This window comes from Choloepus didactylus, chromosome 17 (genome assembly GCF_015220235.1).
Source record: "Choloepus didactylus isolate mChoDid1 chromosome 17, mChoDid1.pri, whole genome shotgun sequence".
NCBI classification, from domain to species: domain Eukaryota; kingdom Metazoa; phylum Chordata; class Mammalia; order Pilosa; family Megalonychidae; genus Choloepus; species Choloepus didactylus.
In genome coordinates, this window is record NC_051323.1 from 54,285,867 (window position 1) to 54,309,871 (window position 24,005).

The following is a 24,005-nucleotide window of genomic DNA, read 5'->3' on the forward strand; positions in this document are numbered from 1 at the left end:
CAGGGCAAGAAGAAGCCCTGAGGGTCTCACGTTGCAGGCCCAGGCTCTGTGGTGAACAGGCTGTGAGCTCTAATGTCCAAATTCCTTTCTAGTATTTAGTTCTTGGGTCGATTATAACCGTGGCAGATGGCTGTGGGTCAACAGAACTTAAGCATGTGTATCAAATAGCCAGACTCTTACCTTTCCAACAATTTTATTAGTGAAGCATTCTTTGAGTATCTGAATCACCCACTCCTTGCCAACTGCCAGGAAAGCTGGTAACCAGAGCGTCCCAGAGCTGACCTGGTTGTATGAGGACCAGGAAGTTCTCCAGAATCCCAGGAAATTCAATGCTTTAATCATGGCACTATTATTATTATGACCATTTTTTGGTTAAGGAAGCCAGAGAGTGGCTTGCTTAGTGTCAAATAGCCTGATAGTGTCTGCCCTGGGATTTGAACCCAGGTATCCTATGTCCAAAGTCTGTGCCCATAACCATTATTCTACCCTGCCAAGGTCAAGGAAGTCTCACAGAGCACAAAGACTCGAGTCCCACCCAGGGTTGCTTCTTCATGGTCCTCCATGTGGAAGGACTGGGCCATTGCCCTACTGAAGTGCGGAACTGGGGACTGGAGTTTGTCTTCTCACCAGCTGGGCCTCCCTTTTCAGCTCCTTTCCTCCTGGCAGCCTGTCCATGTAGGGGCACCTGGTTTGGTCTTTCTTTCAGACAGATGGTATAGGACAGTGGCCAAGCACACGGACCTCAGCACTGCTGCTGGGGTTCAACTCCCAGGTATGCTACTTATGAACTGTGTGACTTTGGGCCAGTTACTTAAACTCTCTGAGACTTAGTTTCCCTGTCTGTAAAATGGGGCTGATAATAGCACCTGTCCCAGAGGGTTGGAGGATTTGAAAAGCTAATGCACATTTGGCACTTAGTGTTGCTGTTGTCCCCATTTCAGCCTTGGCTGGGGAGTAGGGAGAGGCTGCTAAAAAAACTATTTGCAGCCTTTGCACCAAGGTAGGTATGACGGGCAGCTTCGGATCTGGCCTGTCTTGCCCAATCCCCCTGCCTTCCCCTTCTAGCTCACCTGCCCTCTATGCTGGATAATCCCAGGAAAGCAGCTAACTTGTGCTCCCCCACCCTCCCAGCCCTCCATCTGAAGGCACCAGGACAGATGCAGCATCTGGTGGAAAGATGTTCTTTCTGGCAGAGGCAGGGTGAGAGTTTACATATCCATGGGCAGACATAGATGGGAAGGACTCAACCTCATGAGGACCTTCTGCCTTGCTTCAGCACATGGTGGTGATGTTCTGTTGAGCCACTGCCAGAAGTCTTCTTGAGTAGGTGATTCTGAAAAGTAAAGAAACACCACTATTCTTGTAATCATAAAAAAGGAAAAGATAACTGGAGGGATAAACATCTCAACCAAGGAATTCTTTTTGTGGGATGGAAGGCTTTCTGAAAATTTTTACTGAACCAAGACATGTGTTCTTTTATAATTAATAGATGCAGTATAAAAATTCAAAACAATATGCTGATTTATTCCATAAAATATAATTCCCAGGCTAACTATGGTTTGTTCTACATTGACACCAAGAGCTGTGGGTAAGGGAAGGAATCTTATAAGGTCTCAGAGTTGAAAAGTTTGGGTTCGCATAAATGACTGCTCTGAAATCTAGAGTAAATTCAACCTCAGGTTCTCTCTTTCTTTCAACTCTTTCTCAGTATATAATGAAAACTGTAAATTCAATTCATCCTTGCAAGTGTTTATTGAGTACTATGGGAACATAGAAGCAAAATAAGATGTGGTGTCTTTTGATCTATTTAGGGAATAAATGTATATACATACGGAGTAGACAAGAATTCAAAGAAATATAGGATTGAGTTAAAAAATAAGAAGCACAGAGGTCAGAGAATGCATGACTGGTTGTTGGGATTGTATCGATAGGGGTCCCATCAGCATAGCAAGGCAAGGGAAGAAAAGGGACATGTGACTTACATCCCCTCCCCCAACAACGTCCCAATGCCACAGCTCAATCTACCTGTTCAACTTCTTATAAAGGGAATTTCTGAAGGTCTGTTTTGATTATCTCACCCTAGAATGGGAGGGAAAGGAAAGCTACTGTCAACTTGTTTATGTACTGCCAGTGTAACAAGCTACTAGCCCTGAGTAGGATGCTTTTGTCCCCCTAAGTTTATCCAATTTAGTATCATGAAGCTAATCAGAACAATTGAAATCAGGAGAGAAACTCAATGAGCACATGAAAAGATGCTCAATACCATTAGTGAGGAAAATGTCAATTAAAATCACAATGAGATACCACCATGCATCCATTGGAATGACTAAAACTACACTGAGACCAACCATACCAAGTATTAGTGAGGACATGGAGCAACGGGAACTCTCGTACACTTCTGATGGGAATACAAAATGGCACGATAATCTTAAAAGCACTTTGACAGTTTCTAATTAAGTTAAACATGCACTTACCATGTGACACAGCAATTGCACTGCTAGGCATTTACCCCACCCCACCACACCCCAAATAAAAACATGTCTAAAACAGACTTGTATATGAATGTTCATGGTAGCTTTGTTCAGAATAATCCCAAACTATAAACAACCCAAATTGTATCAACGGTGAATGTGCAAGCTCTAGAATACTACTCAGCATTAAAATGGAGTGAACTATTGATACATGCAATAACATAGATGAATGAGAAAAACATGCTGCGTGAAAGAAGCCATATAGAGAAGAGTATACACTGTATGATTCCATTTACATGGTATTTAGAACAAATTAATCTTACATAGAGTGACAGAAAGCAGATCTGTTGCTGCCTGGGGCCAGGGGTGGTGGTAGGATCCTGAGTAGGGGTACAAAGGAACTTTTGGGGAGAGGCACACTTTCTTTATCTTCATTGTGGTAGGGGTTACATGCACATATAAACTTGTTAAAATTCATCAAACTGTACAATTAAAATGGGTGTACTTTGTTTTATGTAAATTACACCTTAATAAAATTAATGTAAAAGGAGAAGGAGGAAGTGCCCTTCTGATGAATGGGTTTTAGGTTAGCCCTCACTTCTGATAGAAAGCCTTGTATCTGGTCCTCAAATCTGATAAAATGCCGCAGACTATTGAGGCTGAGTCACGGGCTGGGCAGCTGTGGTGCCTGATCTGCTTGGTTGGGTGACTCTTGAGATCTGACCCAATCCATGGGATCGCACGGGAAACTTAAGTTGAGGTTGAGCTGTAGCTAATTTGTGGCCCGGGAGACTTGGATCACTGCATTCCTCCCGGATCACGTGCATCCTGAGGAGACCGCGGCCCTGAGAGTGTGTCCAGCCTTCAGACAGAGGTGGGGGGTTAGGAGGGGGGCAGCCATTGCTTCTGCTCCCCAGCAAATTGGTGTCTTTGTAAACAAAGAAACTGTGTGTTAATAGCGCCTAACATAGTGGGTTTGGGAGAACTCAGATAAACTCTTCCCTGCTCCCAAATTTCTTTAGCCACTCAGAGAGCCAATGGAACAGTCCTGGTTTAGAGGATTCGCAACTGTTCAATATATCATAATCTCAACCAAGTAAGTTATAAAATATACAGTGAAAATTCACCTGTTTTCTTCAAAACGGGAAGGGAAACAAAGCATGACTGTGAAACATCTTGGAGGCAAATCACCACCATCATGGGTAAGTAAATTGTTCCCCTCCTCAACTCCCCCAGCATTTCAGTTATTCTGTGCCCGTGTTTCTCCGTGTTCCTTACTAAACTGCAGCTGTGTGGACTCAGCCAGGCCACATGAGGTGTGGGTTGATGAGTCTGTTTAAATGGAGTTTCATAGACACAGATTTCTCTTTAAGGTATCTTGCAGGGTTGTTCTTTTTTTTTATTTAGTAATCATTCTTCCACAGATTAAAAAATAGAGTAACTTTGTGTTGGTTTGGGTGTATTATGTCCCCCAAAATGCCATTATCTTTGATGCAGTCTTGTGTTGGCAGACGTATTTGTGTTGATTAGATTTTGGAATCCTTTGGGTGTTTCCATGGAGATGTGATTCAATCAACTGTGGACAAGACCTTTGGTTGGATAATTTCCATGGAGGTGTTGCCCCACCCATTCAGGGTGGGTCTGAATTAAATTACTGGAGCACTATTTCAGCTCAGACAGAAGGAGCAAGCTTGCTACAGCCAAGAGGGGCACTTTGAAGAATGCACAGAAGCGGAGAGAGTAGCTGCAGATGAGAGACAATTTGAAGATGGCCATTGAAAGAAGACTCTTGCTCCGGAGAAACTAACAGAGGACAAACACCCCAAGAGCAACTGAGAGTGACATTTTGAAGAGGAGCTGTGGCCTAGAGAGGAATGTCTTGGGAGAAAGTCATTTTGAAACCAGAACTTGGAGCAGACACCAGCCATGTGCCTTCCCAGCTAACAGAGGTTTTCCGGATGCCATTGGCCATCCTCCAGTGAAGGTACCCGATTGTTGATGTGTTACTTTAGACACTTTATGGCCTTAAGACTGTAATTGTGTAACCAAATAAACCCTCTTTATAAAAGCCAATCCATTTCTGGTGTTTTGCGTTCTGGCAGCATTAGCAAAGTAGAATAGGCTTGTACCACTTATTCCTAGAATGCCTCGCATCAACTTGTTGTCTGCCTTCTGGCTCTCCCTTGCCCGCCAGGCCTTCTTCCTCTCTGTCTTCTGAGCTGCACAGCACAGAGAGAGGGTGTGTCCCCATTCTCCTGGACTCTTGGGCCCAGGATCATGCTGACTTCCCTTTCTGAGCTGTTGTGACCCCATGAGATGGGCATAGCTGTACCCTGACAGGCTTCTGGGCAGACTGGCTACAGTTGGCACTTACACATCTGTTTACCGGCAAAAGAGGCTCTTTTCTCCATTATGTGTTCTTCCTCACTGTGGCACACAGATGTGCAACACACGCACACTCACGCACACACAGACATGCATGCACATGCATACACACATACTTGCATGCACACACACGCATGCGCACACACACTTCCTGCCAAATAAGGCACCTTTCTCAGCCATTCCTGTGAATTTATCATAAATGGAAATCAGACACCTCATCCAAAGCCCATCTTAAATTACTTTGTTTTCCTTTCCAGTGAACTATGTCCTCCCTATGGGAGATACTTATATCTTCTTGGCTAAGTTAGCAATTATAAAAATTCTAGACGTCTTTTACTTTCTATTTTTTTTAGGAGTCTTTTTTTCTTCATTGCCTTAAGCACTTTTTTAGAAAGTGGAAATGATGGAAAAGGAAACAAGGATTGAGTCCCTAAGGACACTCATGCATCGGCATGTACAGCTCGGCATGTGATTCCTTTCCACGTCACGTCGGGCTGGAAGTCAGGGGGCCTGGGACTAGTCCCCTTTCTCACCTTAACTAGGTCTGTGACCTTCAGCAAATCTAACCTTTGTTGCAGCTTCCTTGACGGCCATATGGGGGTGGCATCACTTTCTCAACCTCAGGTTGAGTTAGTTAAACCTTAAGCTGAGCAAGATAAAAGGTTTCGTTGAAATACCAGATATGACAAGAGTTTGAAAAATTAAAAGTTAATACAAATATAAAGAAGGTATGTGTTTTTGTTGCATTTGAAATAAAACCTTTAAAATTTTATTATATTTAGGCACTGTATATGTGTTGTGGCTCTGGGTCTCTAAAGCAATAAAAACACCCTGTCATCTTCATTTTCCAGTCTGTTAGCGACGAAAGAGGAGATAGGTATCCCAGTGTCAGGAATAACCCCCCAGTAACTGCTCTAAATCTTTTTAAGTTTCACACTGGGGTATTGCAGGAGTTACTTTATTACTAAAACAACAGACTGGAAACTGAAACCTAGAAATGGAATGAAAATTACCATTTCAAGACATAAGAAAGTGTTTGGATTATAGAAATGCCACAATGATTCACTTTAGCGTGTGGTCTCTATGGCTTTCAGTAAAGGGAGTGACAGTAAAAAATGAATAGACTATACACATACATGTATTGTTTTTAGGGCAGTGAGAGAGTGCCGTGATTTTGAAGTCTGGGCTTGGCATTGCCGCAGGCTCACGGTGAGTCTCTTGTCCAGTCCCTGGCTGGCCTGCCAGGCTCCCCATTCCCCCACTCCCCTGTCTCCCCCTCCTCTCCTTCCCTCTCCTCTTAAAATTTAATGGTTGTTCAGGCTCAAAGAGGACACAAAAAAGGGCCCCGATACTTTGAGGAGGGAGAGAGCACATCTGGTTATGCGGATTAGGAAGGTTTTGTGCCAGCATATCAAAATCAACGGCAAAACACTGAATGCTTTATCCCAAGATCAGAAAAAAGATAAGAACATTCCCTCTTGCTACTTTTATTCGACAATATATTGGAAGTTCCAGGCAGTATAATAAGGCAATAAAGAAAAGCATTCTGATCAGAAAGAAAGAAGTCACAAATGACATGATTGCCTATATAGAAAATCCAGTGGAATCTACAAAAGGGCTGCTAGAAATAATAAATGAGTTCAGAGAGGTTGCAGGATACAAGAGCAATATGTGAAAATCACTTGCATTTCTATACACAATGAACAATCATAAATTGAAATAAACAGAATTATAATTTGTAATAGCATAAAAATATGAAATACTTAGGGATAAATCTGACAAAAATGTGAAAGATCTGTACATTGAAAACTAATAATAAAATGTAAATAAATGAAGAGGTATACCAGATTCAGGGGATGAAAGACTCAAAAATTTTAAGATGTCAATTCTCTTCAAATTGATCCACACAATCCCAATAAAAATTCCAGTGAGATTTTCTTGTAGAAATTTAAAAACTGATTCTAAAATTCAGGTAGAAATGCAAAGGACCTAGAATATATTTGGAAAAAAACAAAGTTGGAGGAGTAACACTATCTGATTTCAAGATTTAAGATAAAGCTGCAGGAATCAACCCAATGTAGTGTGGGCATTAAAACTGACAAATAGATGAATGGAACAAAACAAAGAGTCCAATGATAGCACGTGCATAAATGGGAAACCGATTTTTGACAAAGGCACAAGGGCCGACCCAGTGGAGAAATGGTAGTGTTTTCAACAAATGTTGTTGGAAGGTTCCAGGCAAGAAGAGCAAAATGTTAAGTTTAGGGGCTCCAAAATCAGAGAACATCAAGATAGGAACTTCAGTTGGTTCAAAAATGTGACCTTGTCTTTAATTGTGAAATAAAATAGTCTTGTTAATTATTCAATCAATAGGCCATAAAGTCCATAAAGAGGCTCTCCCTACACATACAGATTATGCAGAGCAACTGAAAACAATTTCCTTATCTCGGGATGAGGTGAAGGTGGGCATATGGAAACAAAATGAGTTGTTGGAAACTGATGATGTGAAACCAAAAATGGATGTCAATATTTAAAATATAAATAGAAGGAAAGATTTGTCTTTACTTTTTCTCTTCACTCTTCTTTTCCTTCTTCCTTTACCATCCCCCTCCACTCTCTTTTTTAAACCCTCCTTTCTTCTCTCCCCTTCTTTCCTTTTTAACCTGCTCTCCTCCCACCTTTGGTCTTTTACTCCTCTGCCCACCCCCACCCTCCCCACCCCCCCACTTGCTGGCAGTTTTGCACAGTGGTTCAGACTACAGCGTGGACTCTGAAGCAGTCCACCCAGTTCAAATCCCACGCTCGCCATGTTGGGGATGGTATTTAATCTCTGTGCCTTAGTTGCCCTCTCTATGAATGGGACAATAACAAAAATTCCTTCCTCAAAGGGTTATTGGGAGGATTAAATGAGTTAATATAGGTAGAGTGCTTAGAACAGGTAATCACCGTATCAGCATTACTGTTTTGAAAGCCCCTCACTATGCACATTGGAATCCAATCAGTTAAATGTAAAAAGCCTTGGGCTCAAAGGAAAGTGGAGAAGACACGAGATTCTAAGACCTGGAACCCAGCTGGCCAGCAACCAATTCTCTTTATTTATTTGTAAAATGAGAAGTTTGGTCTAGAAGATTATCTGTGTGGTCCTACCCAGATTTTAACTTGGCTTCTTTTGTAGTCCCAAAGTATATTTTTATTATCAAACTGAAAAGCTTTTGGACAACTTTTAGGCACAACTGAGAAGCTGCATGGGTTTTCACATTTCAATGAAGGCTGTTTGTTATTGAGTAAGAAAAATAACTAACATTGCAACTACCTGGAAAATCACAGCTGTTAACATTTTAGTGGAACACTAAGTTACCTCTTTAATGTTTAACAAGAAGTTTTAATACACTGTTTGATTCTTATCTTCTGAAACTGAACATAAAAGTTCTGGATCAGCACTCTCCCTTTCCAAAGTTGTGCTCCAAGTCTCTTAAGAGGTTGGGAGTTTCTGACTCTGGATCAGTTTCCAGAGAAACTGCAATCTAAGAGCAGAAGGGCTGGGGAAAAAAGTCCTTTGCACTTCTGTCTGCAAGCAGAGAATGTACCATTAGCTTTTAGTGACCCAGAAAGAAACAGCCTGGTCTCAGGAACACTCTGCAGCCGTTCTGTCTTTTTCTGGGTGAAACAGCCTGAGTGGGGAGTGCAGTAACTGTAGAAGGCTCCAGTCCACACGGCTCAATTGGTGTGAAATTCCAGGAAGTAAGTATAATAATCTACACACAGTGCTGCCATTCAAGAAAAACACTCTTTTAGAAGGCAGGAGATTTAATGTGGAAACTGTCTTTACTGGTCCCATCACAATAGCTTCTTTGCTGATATAATTTGGGGAAGACTAGAAATATGACAGCGTGACCCTGGATCCGAGCTTACAGCAGGACAATCACGCTAATTTGAAGGGGATACAGAGTGCTCGTAATGGGGAGGGGTTCCCTCTGTTAGCACCACACTAGAGAAGTCATCAAATGTGTCAGAAACACCTCATACTCTGAGGAATCATGTGCTTTTAGGAGTGTTACACTTCTGTTGGGTCAAGTCCTTAACCAAAAGCGACTACACTGCCACCCAATTGACAGACACCAGCTTGTCCACAGGAAAACACATTGGGTGCAGGGACCAAATGGGAGTTAAAAAAATAAAAAGAGAATTGATTAGATCATGTGTCACATTCCAATCACAAGGGTCCCAATCCCACCGTTATCCACTGAGAGCGTTTCTCAATACTCCCCTAATTCCTCGGGAAAGTCATTGTGCTGCTCTCTGCGGGCATAAGCTGCTCCCACGGGCTTGAGCTGCTCCCACAAAGCCTGCAACATGGTGGATTCTGTCATTTGATGCCAACTGCAATCACCTGGCTCAACTTGCACATTCTTTTACATGTTTGGAGCTAGGCAGAGGTGTCCATAGCCCTGTGGACACACTGTGTATCTGTGAGGGGACCTACAGGACTCTTGCCTTCTCTAGCAAGTAGGTTCAATATTAGACTAGTTGTCAAAGGAAAGTGGGCCAGAGCCAGCTGGACTGATTCAGGTGTCTCTATAGACCACTGTAAAAGATGACAGTGGGGGTGAGGGGTGGGGAGTAGCTCAATTCAGTGAACTGGTGTCACTAGGTGTGGAGGGTGCAAAAATTTCAGAGTTTACCAAGGAAAAGACAGGACTAAGAGATGCTATTAGTGCACAGTGAGCTCTCTTTGAGCAGTGGCTGGTCAAGGCTGTACGTGATGGGGAGTCCCTCCCAGCAGGAGAACTTGCAGAGGCAGTGCCATGAGGCCACACCCAGAAGGGGTATAGGGCAAGGGAACTCCCTAGTGAGACGGGATTGGGGGGAGAAGGCTTATGTGTCAGGCGATATTGCTCAGCAGCAAGGTGGGGAGTCCGTGGGGCAGAGAGATCCAAAGTGCAGCAGTGGTTTGGGGTATTTCATCGACACGGTTTGTCTCACCTGCAGTTAGCAGATGGGGCATGAGAATGTTCCATCTCGTGGCGCCATTGCCAGCACTGGATGTCTCCTGAAAAAAAGAAATCCTTGCTAACTTGATGGCAAAATGGCATCTTATCATAATTTTATTTGTATTTCTCTGATTACTAGATACAATATTTTTCTTTTGTTTTGTCTCTTTGAACTTATTTATGTCCTTTGCTCATTTTTCTATTTTTCATTCACATTAATGAAATTATGTGTAAAGTTCCATTTAAGCAACAACAAAATACTCACTAGAGTTCATTTTATTAGATTGTTTTAAATATTTTATTTAAAGAAATATTCTGAAGTCTATAGTTTATTGAGAGGAAAAATATAAAGCATACATGCTCATAGATCATTTTGTACCGACATTATTATAGTAAGTAGATTCTCCAAATAACATGATTAGTTTTGTAGTGCTACTTGTGGAATGCATTTGACAGAAATGTGGTTTTACCTTCAAATCTGAGCACATTACCCTTACATCGAGAAGAAAAAAGAATAATAAAAACACAAATTTGATTAGCTTAAATTTTAGTAGAACACATCTGATTTGTTGAAAAGTAAGTTCTTTTATTTATCTCTTCAAGGAAATGATCATTCTTTCCACCTGATTCTGTGCCTCTTTATCCTATAAAGAAAATATAAATACACAATGAAATTTCAGATGTTCATTTTGACATTCTAGCTACTTTGAAATAGATTTTTTTTTTTTTTTTTTTTGAGTGAGGGCACATTTTTTGAAAGACCATTACAAAGAAACTGGATTTCTAAGGACCAGGCATGATCCAGACCAAGGGAATGTGGATAATGTGGAGAACTGTTGCACTATTTCTGGGCTCTTCCTCTACAGGTCTGGGTAGTAGGATACAGAAAAGAGAGAGCCTTCCACGTAAACTGACACGCTGGATTCCAGCAGCATGTTAAAAGTATCGCTGTTTCCCTCTTCAACTGTGGGATGTGAGAAAGCCCTAGCCCCAGCAGCAGGATTTGAAGACATCTGAGATTCCACTCTAAAAGCCACACAAACATATTTCATTATTGACTTCATCAGGTAGCTTATATTTAAAATTATAAATCATGTAATATATTTTATAGGATACCACATGTATTGCGATTTCTTTAAAACAAATGTGGAAGTTAACAAGGACAGCAATAAATTCAGATGGTAGGGCAATTCCTGTGCATTTAACATTTACTGAACACCTATCAGAAAGGGTATGAGGCATGTAACAAATTTGAAATAAGCAGATGAAGAAAATGAGACAAAGTAGATATTTGGAAGTAGCTATTGGCTAGATGGCTTTTTGTATACCAGAAGTCCTCCAATAGTTTTAATCATAAACATTAATTTACAGACTATATCAAAAATCAGTATTTACTGAAGCTTGTGAAATAATAAGATGAATGATATCTGGAATATTAATGTGTCATTTAACAGAACTTATAAAAATCCATAATTCCAGATATTGAGATTCTATTTATCTTTGTAACCCCAGGGCAAGCTCAGTGCCTCGTATTCAATGGTTCTTAATAAACACTGCTAAACGGGTGGTCAGATGGTAGAACAAAGGAGCACTTTCCATATCTAGGAATCAGTTTCTCTCAGAAGAATGATAAGTCTGAGAAAATTATTTCAATTAGATGTCTAAAGAAATGAACAGTCACCAACTATAGTCAAAGATTTCAAATTAAGAGCTTGGCTTAGTCTTCATTGCACCCAGGCTTCATAAAGCAGAATCCCCCAGCTCACCACCCACTCCTGACTCCCAACCTGGGCGCAAGCACCTCCCATCTTACTTCCATCCCAAGCCTTCCACACAAGTCTTATATGTATATATTTATGTGCAGAGGGTGCTGGCAGGACTCTTCTGTTTAAAAAGTCAGTTTAGACCATCGCCTCACAACCATGTTTTCTTCTATCATTGTCCAAAATGCACAACTTTCAGGCCCTTAATCCTTTCTGGGATTCCCCTCAATGCTGCTGTTTGGGCTTTTTCTCCCCTTCTTCCCATTTTCTCAGACATGTCCACAGTACTCCCTGGAAATTACTTTTAGGGGACTTGCTTTGGAGTCACTTTTATATAGCCAGCAATGTAAAACCTAAGAAAGTAGGTTTTGGGGGGTGGGAGAGAGGTGGGAGCTAATAATAATTGCCCTCTCCCATCTCCCATAGCTGTTAACAAACTCCTTTCCTGGTCACTCTCCTTTTTACTTTTACTTTATTTTTGTGACTTGGGCACCTGGATCACTCTCTCTCTCCAATTCCTGCCATCACTGTGGAGACTTCAGCTTCCCCGTGGACCATGTGCCCAGTACCCCAGCCTTTGAGAAGGTTGGTCTTCTTGTTTCCAATGTTCTTCCCCAACTCATGAACACTAGGGCTGTGCACTGACCCAAAACGGCTCTTCCCTGACAGAGGCACACTATTCTCACAAGGCTGCTCATTCTTTTGGGTCATTTATCCAATTACTTTCAGTACACCACATTTTAAACCTCAACAGGTTCTTTAAGCATTTTTTTCCTTATTTTTTCCCTATCAGCCTTCTCCTGTTTTGACTTAAGTTCCACATCCTCTTACTCTCTTACCAAGTCTAAATCCCTTTTTTCTTTCTCCCTCTGTTGTACTCAACCTGGATCATGACAAATCTACAAATCCTTCTGCTCCTCTATGTAGCCCATGACAAAAGAAAGGGACTCTAATGTGCTCTGGTTCCACTCTCTCTACCTTAAGGACCTTATTCTATCAATTAATCTCCTTTCTCTCTCTCCCTTTCAGCCCTTCCTTCTTTGCTGGCCCTTTTCTCATTATCATTTAAATATGCCCCCATCTAAAATAAACTGTTTCTTCACTCAAACACCCTCTTAACTTTCACCCTACAACTCTCCTCCCTTCTCCATCAAATTCTTTGGAAGGGGGTCTATGGGTAATAACTGCACTTTCTCACCTTCTCGTCTCTCTGCACTCTGCTCTCCACCGCTGTCGCCCCATTGAAACAGTCTGGGTTCAGATCACTAATGACATACACACTATTGAATTCAACAGACTTGTTTCAGTACTTTGCTTGCTTGGCTTCTCAATAGTATCTGGCAGATTTGACCATGCCCATCACCGCTTGGCTGCTGAGTTACTATCTTCTCTGGTCACTTTTTTTCAGTCTCACCTGCAGATTCCTCTTCCTCCACCCATCTCATTATGGTGGTATTTCTCAGGGGTTGATCCGCAGCCATCTGCTTTTCACATGCTATTTAACTTCTATGAGGGATATTCCATACTCTGTCTTTGGACACCATTTATATGCTACATATCTGATCACTTACTGATTTGAAAATCTTACAAGAACAAACTCAACAAGTCTAAACCCGAATTAACTCACCTTCTCCACTAAACTTGGTTCTCCATTGTTTTCTTTGTTGGTAAAGAATGCCTCCATCGACCCAGTTTGGTCTCCCAAGCCAGAAACCTAAAAGCCATCCTTGCATCCCCCTTCTTTGATAGTCAATCTCTAAGTCTTGTAGAGAATGCTATCAACAGTTCTGTGAAATCTGTCCCTTCCTCTTTGTTCTCACTGCCATCATCTTAGTCCAGGCCAACATCTCATGTCTGCACTAATGCAATGGTCACCTCAGTGGTATGCCTGCTTCTAATTTTGTTCCTCTCCAATGCAAGCCAATCTCCAGAGGGCAGCTATTGTGCTCTTCTAAAAGTCTCATTATGTTACCTGCTGCTTAAGACCCTCCAATGGTTTTCCCTTGCCTTTAGGAAAAAGGCATACAAGGCTCTTATCTCTTATTTCTCTCTCTCTAACAATCAACATTTCAGTCATACTGCACACTTGATTCAGTGCTTTTATGTATCTCTTAACTCCAGATTTTCCTCTGTTTTTTAGTGTTTCATAAAGTATGGGTTGTGCATCATTTCACCAGTGTCACCTGGGATATATGAATCACTCACAAAGTGTGTTTATTTGTCCATGTTTCCATACATCCTTGCCATGTACAAATATAAAAGTTAAAACACATTATTTTGTTCTCTACGTATTTCTGTTAACATAAATTATTTTCTCACTGAAACAATTCTTTGTAAAAATGTTTAGAGTTGTATGGAGCAGGCTGAATGGTAGCCCCCAAAACATATGTCCACTCAGAACTCATAAATGTGACCTTATTTGGAAAGGTCTTTGCTGATGTAATTAAGTTAAGGATCATGAGGTGAGATCATCCTGAGTTCAGAAGGCTCCTAAATCCATGACAAATGTCCTTACAGGAGAAGAGAAGGGGAGAAGACACACAGAAGAGAAGACAATGTGAAGACAGAGGCAGAGTTTGGAGTTATAGGCCTACAAGTCAAGGAATGCCAAGGATTGCTGGCAGCCACGACAAGCCAGGAGAAAGACATGGAGCAGATTCTCCCTCAGAGAATCCAGAACAAACCAATTCTGCTGACACTTTTAGAGTTCTGGCCTCCAGAACTGTGAGAGAATAAATTTCTGTTGTTTAAAGCCACAAAGTTTGTGGCCATTTGCTATAGCAGCGATAGGGGACTAATACACTGCATGTGTTAGGGTTCTCCAGGGAAACAGCTGAAAAAATAATGACATTTATTATAGCAATTGGTTCACTCAACCATGGGGATTAGCAAGTTTGAATTCCAGGTCACAATCTGGGGACTCTCATGAAGGTTTTGATGAATTTCCCCGGAGAAGCTGGCTGGCTGAAGTACAGATAGAAGTTCTTTCTAACTGCTAAAATCATTAGTTCTCCCTTTAAGAACTTCAACTGATTGTGGGAGGCTTCTCTCATTGCTGAAGGCAATCTCCCTTGTTGACTAAACATGTAATCAGTCATAGATTCAATCAACTGACTAATGATTTAAATCCACAAATTATGTTCACAGTAACAATCCAGCCCTGTGCTTGCTTGACTAAATATAGCCAAGTTGACACATGAACTTAACCATCACACTGCATAAAAAAATAGAAGTTGACCAACTGATCAACAGTGATGTAGTATTAAAGAAAAGATGTCCCAGTCACTCAGCATAATGTTTAATGGTTTTTTAAAAAACAAATATCAACTTTTCCGATATTCATCAACAACTTTTACTGCATACATATTTGCAAGGACTAATCTACAGGTGACGGGTTATCTCGTTGCTTAAGTCTTACCAAATTTTGCATTCAACATTTCTGAGAATGCTTGGCAATTCTACATCTTTACTACAGTTTTTCAGTAACATGTCATTCAGTAAAAGTCTGAGTTATTTGTTGAAATGTGTGTTACAGGGTTTTGATAAGGTTTTCTCAGTCTGGGTTTTCTGATGTAAATTCCAGATGAAGGCATTTCCACATTGACTGGAGGCCTGGGAATCCCCATGGAGTAAGAACTGGAGGGTTGACTGTGTATGTGTGATCACTGAACACTCTCCTTCATTCATGACACTGAGAGTGTTTTATACAGCTTGAATGAAGAGCTACAAGTGTCACTATATGAGTAAAGAGTTTCCCACATTTATTTCTTCCAATTGCTTTTCCAGCATGAATTATTTGGTATTCCCCAAGAGGATTCCTCCTGCTGGTAAGACTTGCCACTTTCTTCTCTGTTTTACTCTGAGTTTCTGTGTGTACCAAGGTTTGAGCTTTGGCTAAGGCTCTAGGGCTTTTCCCCTATAAGCAATTTGGGGTCTATAAAGGTCAAAGCACAGGCTGAAGACTCTTCCACATCATTACACTCATAGGGTTTCTCTCCAGTGTGCATTCTCTCATGCTGTCTAAGGTTGGATCATCAACTAAAGACTTTCCTGCACACATGACATTCATATGACTTTTCTCCAGTGTAAATGTGCTCCCATCATTTAAAGGATAAATTATTCCTGATGGCACTTCCACACTGATAACTCTCCTGTGTGAGAGTTCTTCGGTGTGAATAAAAATTAGCTCTCTGGCTGAAGTATTTCCCACATTGATTGTATTTGTAGGGTGTTTGTCCACTGGCAGTTAACATCTGTTGAGTCATTGGAGCTCCTCTCCAGAGTGAAATCTCTGCTACTGAGGAGGAGATGAGAGGCTGTTAAAAGATCTGCCCATATTCATCTATTCATTCATTCATTCATTCATTTTTATACATATGAATTCCATGCTGATCATTCTCTGATAGGCTCCAGCTAAAGTGTTTACCACGTTGGTTACATTCATATATGTTACTCTCCTGCATGTGTAGACGTTTCCTCCTTTGCGGAAAATCAATTGCATAGCTATCTGATTAATTCTGAAGTCTTCATTATGTTTCAAACATTTGATATATGAGCCATGTTTATGCAACTGCCCTTTTATAAGAACCTAGAATACGGTTTTGAGCTCAGGTTAATTTCTTTCCCAAATTTCAACTATACAAGCCTTTTTTGTGAGACAGCAGACTTTCTCTCACTTCAAATTAGAGTCATGTGATTGCGCTGCATTCCTACCTTATCCCATTCTCAGGCCAATCTGACTTGGAGGAGCATGCTCCACTCTCATGAATCTTACCATTGAACGCTGTTAGATGACTCTTTCCTGCAGTTATTCTGCATGGAAATTATGTCTTGATTTTTAAGTCTACCTTTCCTGCCTGGACTCTGGTCTGGGGGAAATCCTCTTCCTTCTCTCCATAGCTCATCTCTTTGCCCCACTTAAGAAGTCACATCTGATTTCCAGAGCTGATATCCCAAGGGGACCGGATGACTGATGTTCTCCAGCATCACACTTCTGTACAGCGTTCTCTGAGATGTGTCCACAAGGCCCACTCTTCTTGGGTGAAGTCCACAGCCACATTTTCAAAGGTCACTGTTTCATGTGGTTGAATCATCAGGACCTTGGCTGCCACCCGTCTTTCTCTGAGAATCACCCAGGAACAGGCTGAGCACTAAGCAGGCAAAAACCCCGACACATGGAAACTCAAGTGACACATCATCGATGTAGAGGTTGGTATAACCACATTCTGAGCTCAGAGCTTCTGTCTGTCTCTCTCAAAGGGCCAGGATCCTGCATTTTTTGTTTTTTTACAATTACACTTCCACATACCTCCTCAGAAAGTCTTAAGGTTTAAATCTTGGGGTTTAAAACTTGATTTCCTTAGAAACCCAGGTTATATATCCCCACATCAGGAAAACCTTTTTCAGCCTCTGGCCCAGGTTGCAGTGCCTGGTTTTATTTCCTTATAAATCCCTGTGCTTCCCTTTCTGTTTTACTCACCACACTTTATTGCTGACTTGTTTAGTATCTGCTTTCCCCACTAGACCATAGAATTCATGGTGGCAATGACAGTGTCTGTGCCAGTTTGAATGTATTGTGTCCCCCAAATGCCATTATCTTTGTGGTCTTGTGGGACAGACGTTTTGGTGCTGGTTAGATTTGCTTGGAATGTGCCCCACCCAGCTGTGGGTGGTGACTTTGGTGGGATACTCCCATGGAGGCGTGACACCACCCATTCAGGGTGGGCCTTGATCAGCTGAGCCATATAAAACATGCTGACTCAAACAGACCGGAAGGAGTGCAGCTGTGAGTGACTTTTTGAAGAAGAGCAAGCTTGCTAGAGAGGAATGTCCTGGGAGAAAGCCATTTTGAAACCAGAACTTTGGAGCAGACGCCAGCCACATGCCTTCCCAGCTAACAGAGGTTTTCCAGATGCCATCGGCCATCCTCCAGTGAAGGTACTTGATTACTGATGTTTTACCTTGGACACTTTATGGCCTTAAGACTGTAATTGTATAGCCAAATAAACCCCCTTTTTATAAAAGCCAGTCCATCTCTGGTGTTTTGCATTCTGCAGCATTAGCAAACTAAGACAGTGTCTGTTTTCACTCATTGTTTTCCAAGACTCTAGCATTGTACCTACATATTTATAATATAAATAAATAAAAATAATCTCTCTCATTCGCTCACACATACATATTCAAACAGATTTATTTGATCTGGAAGTACTGGAAAATACATGTTTTGGGAAAATATATCAATGCTCTTTGCTAAAGACTTTGGATAAATAAGAGAGAGACATTTATATTTAACTGTTATTATACTTTAAGCAGTTGCATGATTATCAAACATCATCTTTACTAGACTGGACACTGGTTAAGAATGACTAATCCTAAACTGATGCTATAACATCAGTTATTCTAAGAAAATCAATCAAAAGGAGGGCTAAGAAACTTCTTTTTCTTAACATCAACTTAAAAAATAGAGCCAGGGCCATTATATACTGGGAAATATTAAGAAATAATATACTTTGAATGAAAACGTAAAGAAGATAAGAGTCCAAAGGGCAGAAATAGCAAGTTAAAAGCAGAGTAACACATCCTTCCTGCAACTCATGAAAATGTCTCTTCAAAGAGTGGGAAAGTCTGTCCATCCTATAATGGCCTTTAATGTTAAAAACAAACAAACAAGGAAGAACAAATTCTCCAGGCAAGGATAACATAGGTGAGTTAATCTACAAGAAAGAACTTCAAATCATAAGGAAGTAGGCAAATAGGAATTTCTAATACATAAGACCCTGGACAACATTTCTGGGGTTCAGTAAGTGACGCACTCATTACTGTGAGCTATACAGGACAGGAAGGCTAGGTGAATATTTGTGAACTAATTATATTTTTCTAAACCTATCTGAAAACCCAAAATTTGTCTCAATTAAGATAATAAAATGATTTGTTAATTAATACAGGACATTTAAGCAGTATTAAGATTGTATTACTAAGAGCGACTATTAATAGGAGTGATGGTTCTCAATCTATATAACGATTGGAACTGCAGCTCTGGACTTTATCAGCAGGTACTTTCCAAGACAACTATACCACTGGTGAAACATGAAGAAGTATCCTTTGCTTTAAGCTCCTCCAGAGTCCACCTCTTCCTTGTGGTAGTTTTTGATACATTCCATTTACTGCCCTCTAAGAGTTTGCCTTATAATGGTCATTAATGTTAGTTTAAAATGACACGACAATTTCAAACTACAGTTTTAATCCGATTAGCACACTCTCATCATAAAGCAAAATATTATATAATTCTTTTTAGATTTGAACTTTCTCAATATACTCCAAATCAATGAGATTTAACATTGCCTCCAGGCAAACAACTTTCAGGCTAACAGTGAAGTCATTATTTCATTCAGTGGTCATTCTTGCACTGCCTTAGACATAGGAATCCCTTTTATTTTAAAAAAGGAATGCTTTTCAGGACCTAAGACTATCTTCATAGGATCAAGAAAAATCCATACAAGTAATAAAAATACAGCAGTTTTGAATCCTGACAATGTAAGGCTGCTTACATACATGAATCTGGGATCTAGGGCCCAAATGGCTGACGGTCCCAAAATTGAGTAGCGATAGGATGAGCTTAGAGCTCTCTGGTAGGGGATGAAGACATGTTCACAACTGATTATTATGCAAGGAGTTACAAATGCCAAAAAAAGAAGAAAAATGTGAGTTCACATGAGGGAGAGACAATGAATGAATGGCAGGGTTGTTTTTGCTATAATTAGTGGCATTGCTAAACATTTTGGAATAAAATGGTTAGCAAATCACTAATAGTGCATATTTCAATCTAGAAAAACTCTATAGAGATAGGAAACACTATATATATAACTCACCTATTTCTCATTTTAAAGAATTGAGATATTCCTGATGGTACATTTATTACTTAAAAAAAAAAAAAACACAGGAGTATCAAACAGAGACATCACTGAAAAAAAAAACAGTAATGTGGGAAATATTTGCTGTAATATTATTTTGCTTACTACAGAAATCCTTCCATAGTGACCAACTTTCTCAGTTATAGTTATTACCTATCCTATTTATTATTATTGCTAGTGTAGTTAGTCTTGACTCCTTCCATCAATAGTTACTAAATGCTTATTATGTGCCAGACACTATATTCGACACTGGGGGTGAACAGAAGAGATGTGGTTGCTACTAGTGGGAGAGATAGACATTAAATAAAAAATTACACAATTAACTGGGGACTGATGATGGCAACCCGGGTACACTTCCCCTGCTCTAAGCTGGGCAGCCCATCTAGATGTTTATTTCCTGTTGCAGTTTTATCACCAGACCCCAGCATTACGCTCTTACCCTTCCTTCCCAGTGAGGCTTGGCACGCCCTGCTGTCTAACACCTATCAGCATCACAAATAATCACAACTGTGCTAAAATGATATAAAGGAAAAGTACAGGATGTTCTCTTGCCATGGGGCCATTAAGGAATGTGTTCCTGAAGAAATAACATTTAGACTGAGGCTTGAAAGATGAGTAGGAATAAGGTTGGCAAACGGAGAGGAGGGGTGGTGGGGTGTCAGTGTTTCAGGAAGAAGGGATGATGCGCACAAAGGGTGCAAGGCAGGAAAAAGCAGGTGTAGCACCTTACATCTGGAACACAGGGAGGAAAATAAAGTGGGAAACATAGGAAATTTGAGATTGGTAGGAGCTGGAGCAGAGCCTTGAAGGACATGCTAAAAATTTTGAACTTTCTCCTGAAAGCAAAGGGTTTTCAGCAGGGAAGTGCCATGCTGAGGTTCATGTTTAATCTGTTGCTTTGGCAACTATCGGGAGCCAAAAATGACCTGGCAGGAGGCAAGGAAGGCGGGAGACCAGGGAGGAGGCGTCACAAGGTGAAGTCCAGGTGGAAGAGGGCAGGGAACTGTCCTCAGGTGGTGGCAGTGGGAAGAGAGAGAAGTGGGGTAGTTTCAAGGCATGTTTTAGAAGTTCAGAAGACCTGCTGGCTGGGTGGATGCCTGGGTTGGGGGTGTGGGGGAGAAGGAGATCTCAAGGATGAGTCCCAGGTTTCCCAGTTGAGTGAATGGAGCTGACACTTACTGAAAGGGCAAGAAGCCATGTGGATGCCTTTTAGTTAGCGGTAGCTGTCCAAAGACCAAGAAAATGTTAATTTCTATTTCTAATTTTCAACTTGGCCCTAGATAGCCACAACCAGATGTGAACTGGGGACTGATGATGGCAACCTGGGTACGCTTCCCCTGCTCTAAGCTGGGCAGCCCATCTAGATATTTATTTTCTGTTGTAGTTTAATCACCAGACCGCAGCATTAAACTCTTACCCTTCCTTCGCAGTGGGGCTTAGCATGCCCTGCTGTCTAATACCTACCACGCATCACAATGTTTTAACTGCTGGCCCATGATTTGCTCCCCCGTTAAAGTACAAGTGGTCCCCTGGCGACACGTTATCCTAAAGAGAAATAGCAACCTGAAAAATCATCTTTATACTTCATAGTACCTGAAAAATCCAAGTCAAATGATGTAGTATCAAATAAAACTCCATGTATCTAAGCCGGTTGCTTATTATTTTAAGTGTGGAATAGCACTGATAAATAATAGTAATCATTTGTCACTGTCTGGACTTACCTCTTTGGTAACAGCATTAAGCAACAATGCCAAATTACAGATTTTCAAAGCATCTTCTTTTTGCTCAAGATCAATATAACACTAGAAATGAAAAAATAATCAATATTAAAAATGATTACATTTTCACATAATGGATTCAAAGTGACCTTAAAAAAAGAGGTCTTCATTACCTTTGCCAAGTACATGTAATTGGACTTGGAAAAACCAGGGTGTAATTCTTCAGCCTAATTTAAAAAAAAAAAAAAAAAAAAGAAAAAGAAAGAAAGAAAGAAAAGAAAACAGACAAGAGAATAGCATGGCAACATTAAAAGAACAATAATAACAAGTGAAGAGGATATATTTCAATAAATCAAATAATAACCAAATTGCCTTAAGAATTTAGTTTCATGTTTGATCATTTTATCAGTTCAATTATCTTTTGGGTGGAAATCTGGATAGTTTTGAATTTATCCATTAAATGAAATTGATTATTATGGTCATAAAGCTTGCAAAGTAATAAGATACTTCTCATTACTCTTCTCTACCCTTTCCTCTTTTTTTTCTCCTTTAAAGAACAAAAATAACCAGTAACATACTCTCCCAAGGACAAGTGCTGTACATTTCACAATTTATTTAGGAAACAAGAGAATAAAGCATGACTGGTATTGCACGGCACTCTCTATTAGATTAATATTTAATTTCTTGTAACATCAACACATTTCGTAAGAATTGAATGATAGCTGAAGTCCATTCCATCAAGTACTTTTAAAGGAAAGACAGATCCATGAAACAAATTTAAATCTTTCATAAAAATGTATTGCTAATACTCATTAAATTGTACTTTGAAAGTTATCACCTTTCTGTATATATGTTATATTTCACAATAAGGATATAACTGAAACTGTGGAACTGTAATCCGTAACGTTCTTTGAAATTTGCTCTCTAACTACTTGTTAAATTGTTCTTTGAAAATTATTACTTTTCTGTATATATGTTATATTTCTCAATAAAAATGTAAAAAAATATTTGTAGCTAAGGGCTATATGAAAATTTAATTCAAGAAGCAGAACTACTTGCAGATTTTAATAAGTGACTATTATGAAGGTACTTTATTCCTCTTCTACCAATCTTTTATGTGCCAGTTTCTCTATCTCTGGCAAATAAGAATTCTTTCAGATACATGGTATTGCTACTAGAGAAAGCTCTTCTTCAAACCTAAGTCAATCTTTCCTTTGGAGTTAACTTTTGTTATTGTAAAGGCTAGGCAAGAAGGTTCCTAAACAAACCCTAGTCCCCAATGAGAGGGATGAAGAACCAAAGAGAAGGAGGAACTTTTAAAATTTTACAAAAAGTGCTTGTTTTATAAGACACAAACAATCAGGAAATTTCCAAAATTAAAAAGTGTAAGTTCTTCCTTTCTGATTTTATTCTCAAGTTCAATCTCATTTCAAGGTGTAACCACTATCCACAGTTGGACATGCATCCTTATCAGGCCTTTTACCAAGAACAGGTATACAAAAGATATATATATTTATTTTTTTAAATTTATATGGGACCGTTTTCTTTATATTGCCCCAAAACTTTTTTTTGCCATGTATCTCAGACACATTTTGTTTTGAAGAGCCATATTTTATACCATGGATATACCATAATTCAAAAGCATTCCCCACTAGGCATTTAGACTTACTCTCCTTTTTCACTATTATTAATTATACTCAATGAACATACTTGTTCCTATATTTTTGTGTTCATGTGCATTTATGTCTGTAGGAGAGATTCTTAGAAGCTGAATTGCTCAATCTAAGGATACACATATTTAAAAGATGGATTCTAATGAAGGGAAACCTAAGACTTCGGGTACTGAGGAATGCCTCAACACCTATAAGAGCCCATTCCTTGTAAAGGACATTTTACTCCCTACCCGACCTAAAAAGAGAGGGTACTGGCAAAAGGAGTCCAAAATCTCCTGGGCTGGGAAGTCACACTGAGTGGAACTGAACTGCTCTTTAAGACCAAGAAGGTGAGCGGAGTCTGGACCTGGTGAAGAACCTTCTAGCGAGACACCAAGGCTGCAGACAACTAAAGGATGTTGCTAGGTTCAGTCCCAGACAGCTTCGAATGTCTGACAGAGCCACCCTTGGTGTTGATGGATTCTGGTTGTCCTGCGTCTTGTCTCTTGTCCAATCATTTCCATTTCAATGCTTCTAGTTATCCCTAAGTTTGTTTCTTGAGCCATTCTAATAATAGGGACCTGGACTCTGTGTTCGATTACACTTTCTTTTACGTTTAGTAGTTGCCCTAGCTCTGTCCAAATCCTATCCGGATACCTTGTCTCAACATACGCACAAAAGCAACTTCTTATTTCTTTAATGCTGACATTTTAATTCTTCATATATATCTTATTACTTAGGTATAATTAACCAAAGTGATTATAAATCAGAATATCTCTTTTTATTCTCATGGTATATAAAAAAATAAATGGCCACAGGGACACAGGCTACTAACACTCAATTCATAAAACTGAGCAGATTCTGAACCCTTTACCAAAGGCCTTAGATGAATAACAACAAGGAGGGCATTACTTAGTATAATGCTTTACTTAAGGGGAAATTCCTAGATAGAGTTTTAGAACACCCTTTATCCTAATACTTAGCAAAGAATATTGCACTTGTTTACTTGGCCTTGGCTATCCAAGTTCCTTGAAGGCTGGAGCTGTGTTGGTCATTTGTGTTGCCCACATTTGACACTGTGTTTGGCATTAGGTATGTGCTTAATAAATATTATT

At 40.1% G+C, this 24,005-nt stretch overlaps 1 protein-coding gene across 11 annotated transcripts in view; it reads right to left on the minus strand.

Annotated features, from left to right (window-relative positions):
- Positions 1-1,175: 1,175 nt before the first annotated feature.
- Positions 1,176-24,005, minus strand: part of RMDN2 (regulator of microtubule dynamics 2) — an 85,697-nt gene continuing 62,867 nt past the window's right edge. For 2 of the 11 annotated variants that reach the window (XM_037807021.1, XM_037807031.1), the window contains 4 exons: positions 21,412-21,465; positions 21,242-21,322; positions 9,840-9,906; positions 1,176-1,333 (listed from right to left, as the gene is read on the minus strand). In XM_037807021.1, coding sequence (XP_037662949.1) covers positions 1,209-1,333; positions 9,840-9,906; positions 21,242-21,322; positions 21,412-21,465 — 327 coding nt within the window. In that variant the 3' untranslated portion in view covers positions 1,176-1,208. Of the gene's footprint in view, positions 1,334-9,062; positions 9,203-9,839; positions 9,907-10,118; positions 10,492-19,497; positions 19,528-20,983; positions 21,066-21,241; positions 21,323-21,411; positions 21,466-24,005 lie in introns of those variants that run through there. The other 9 variants (XR_005212371.1, XM_037807023.1, XM_037807024.1 and 6 more) reach the window with 9 other exon arrangements.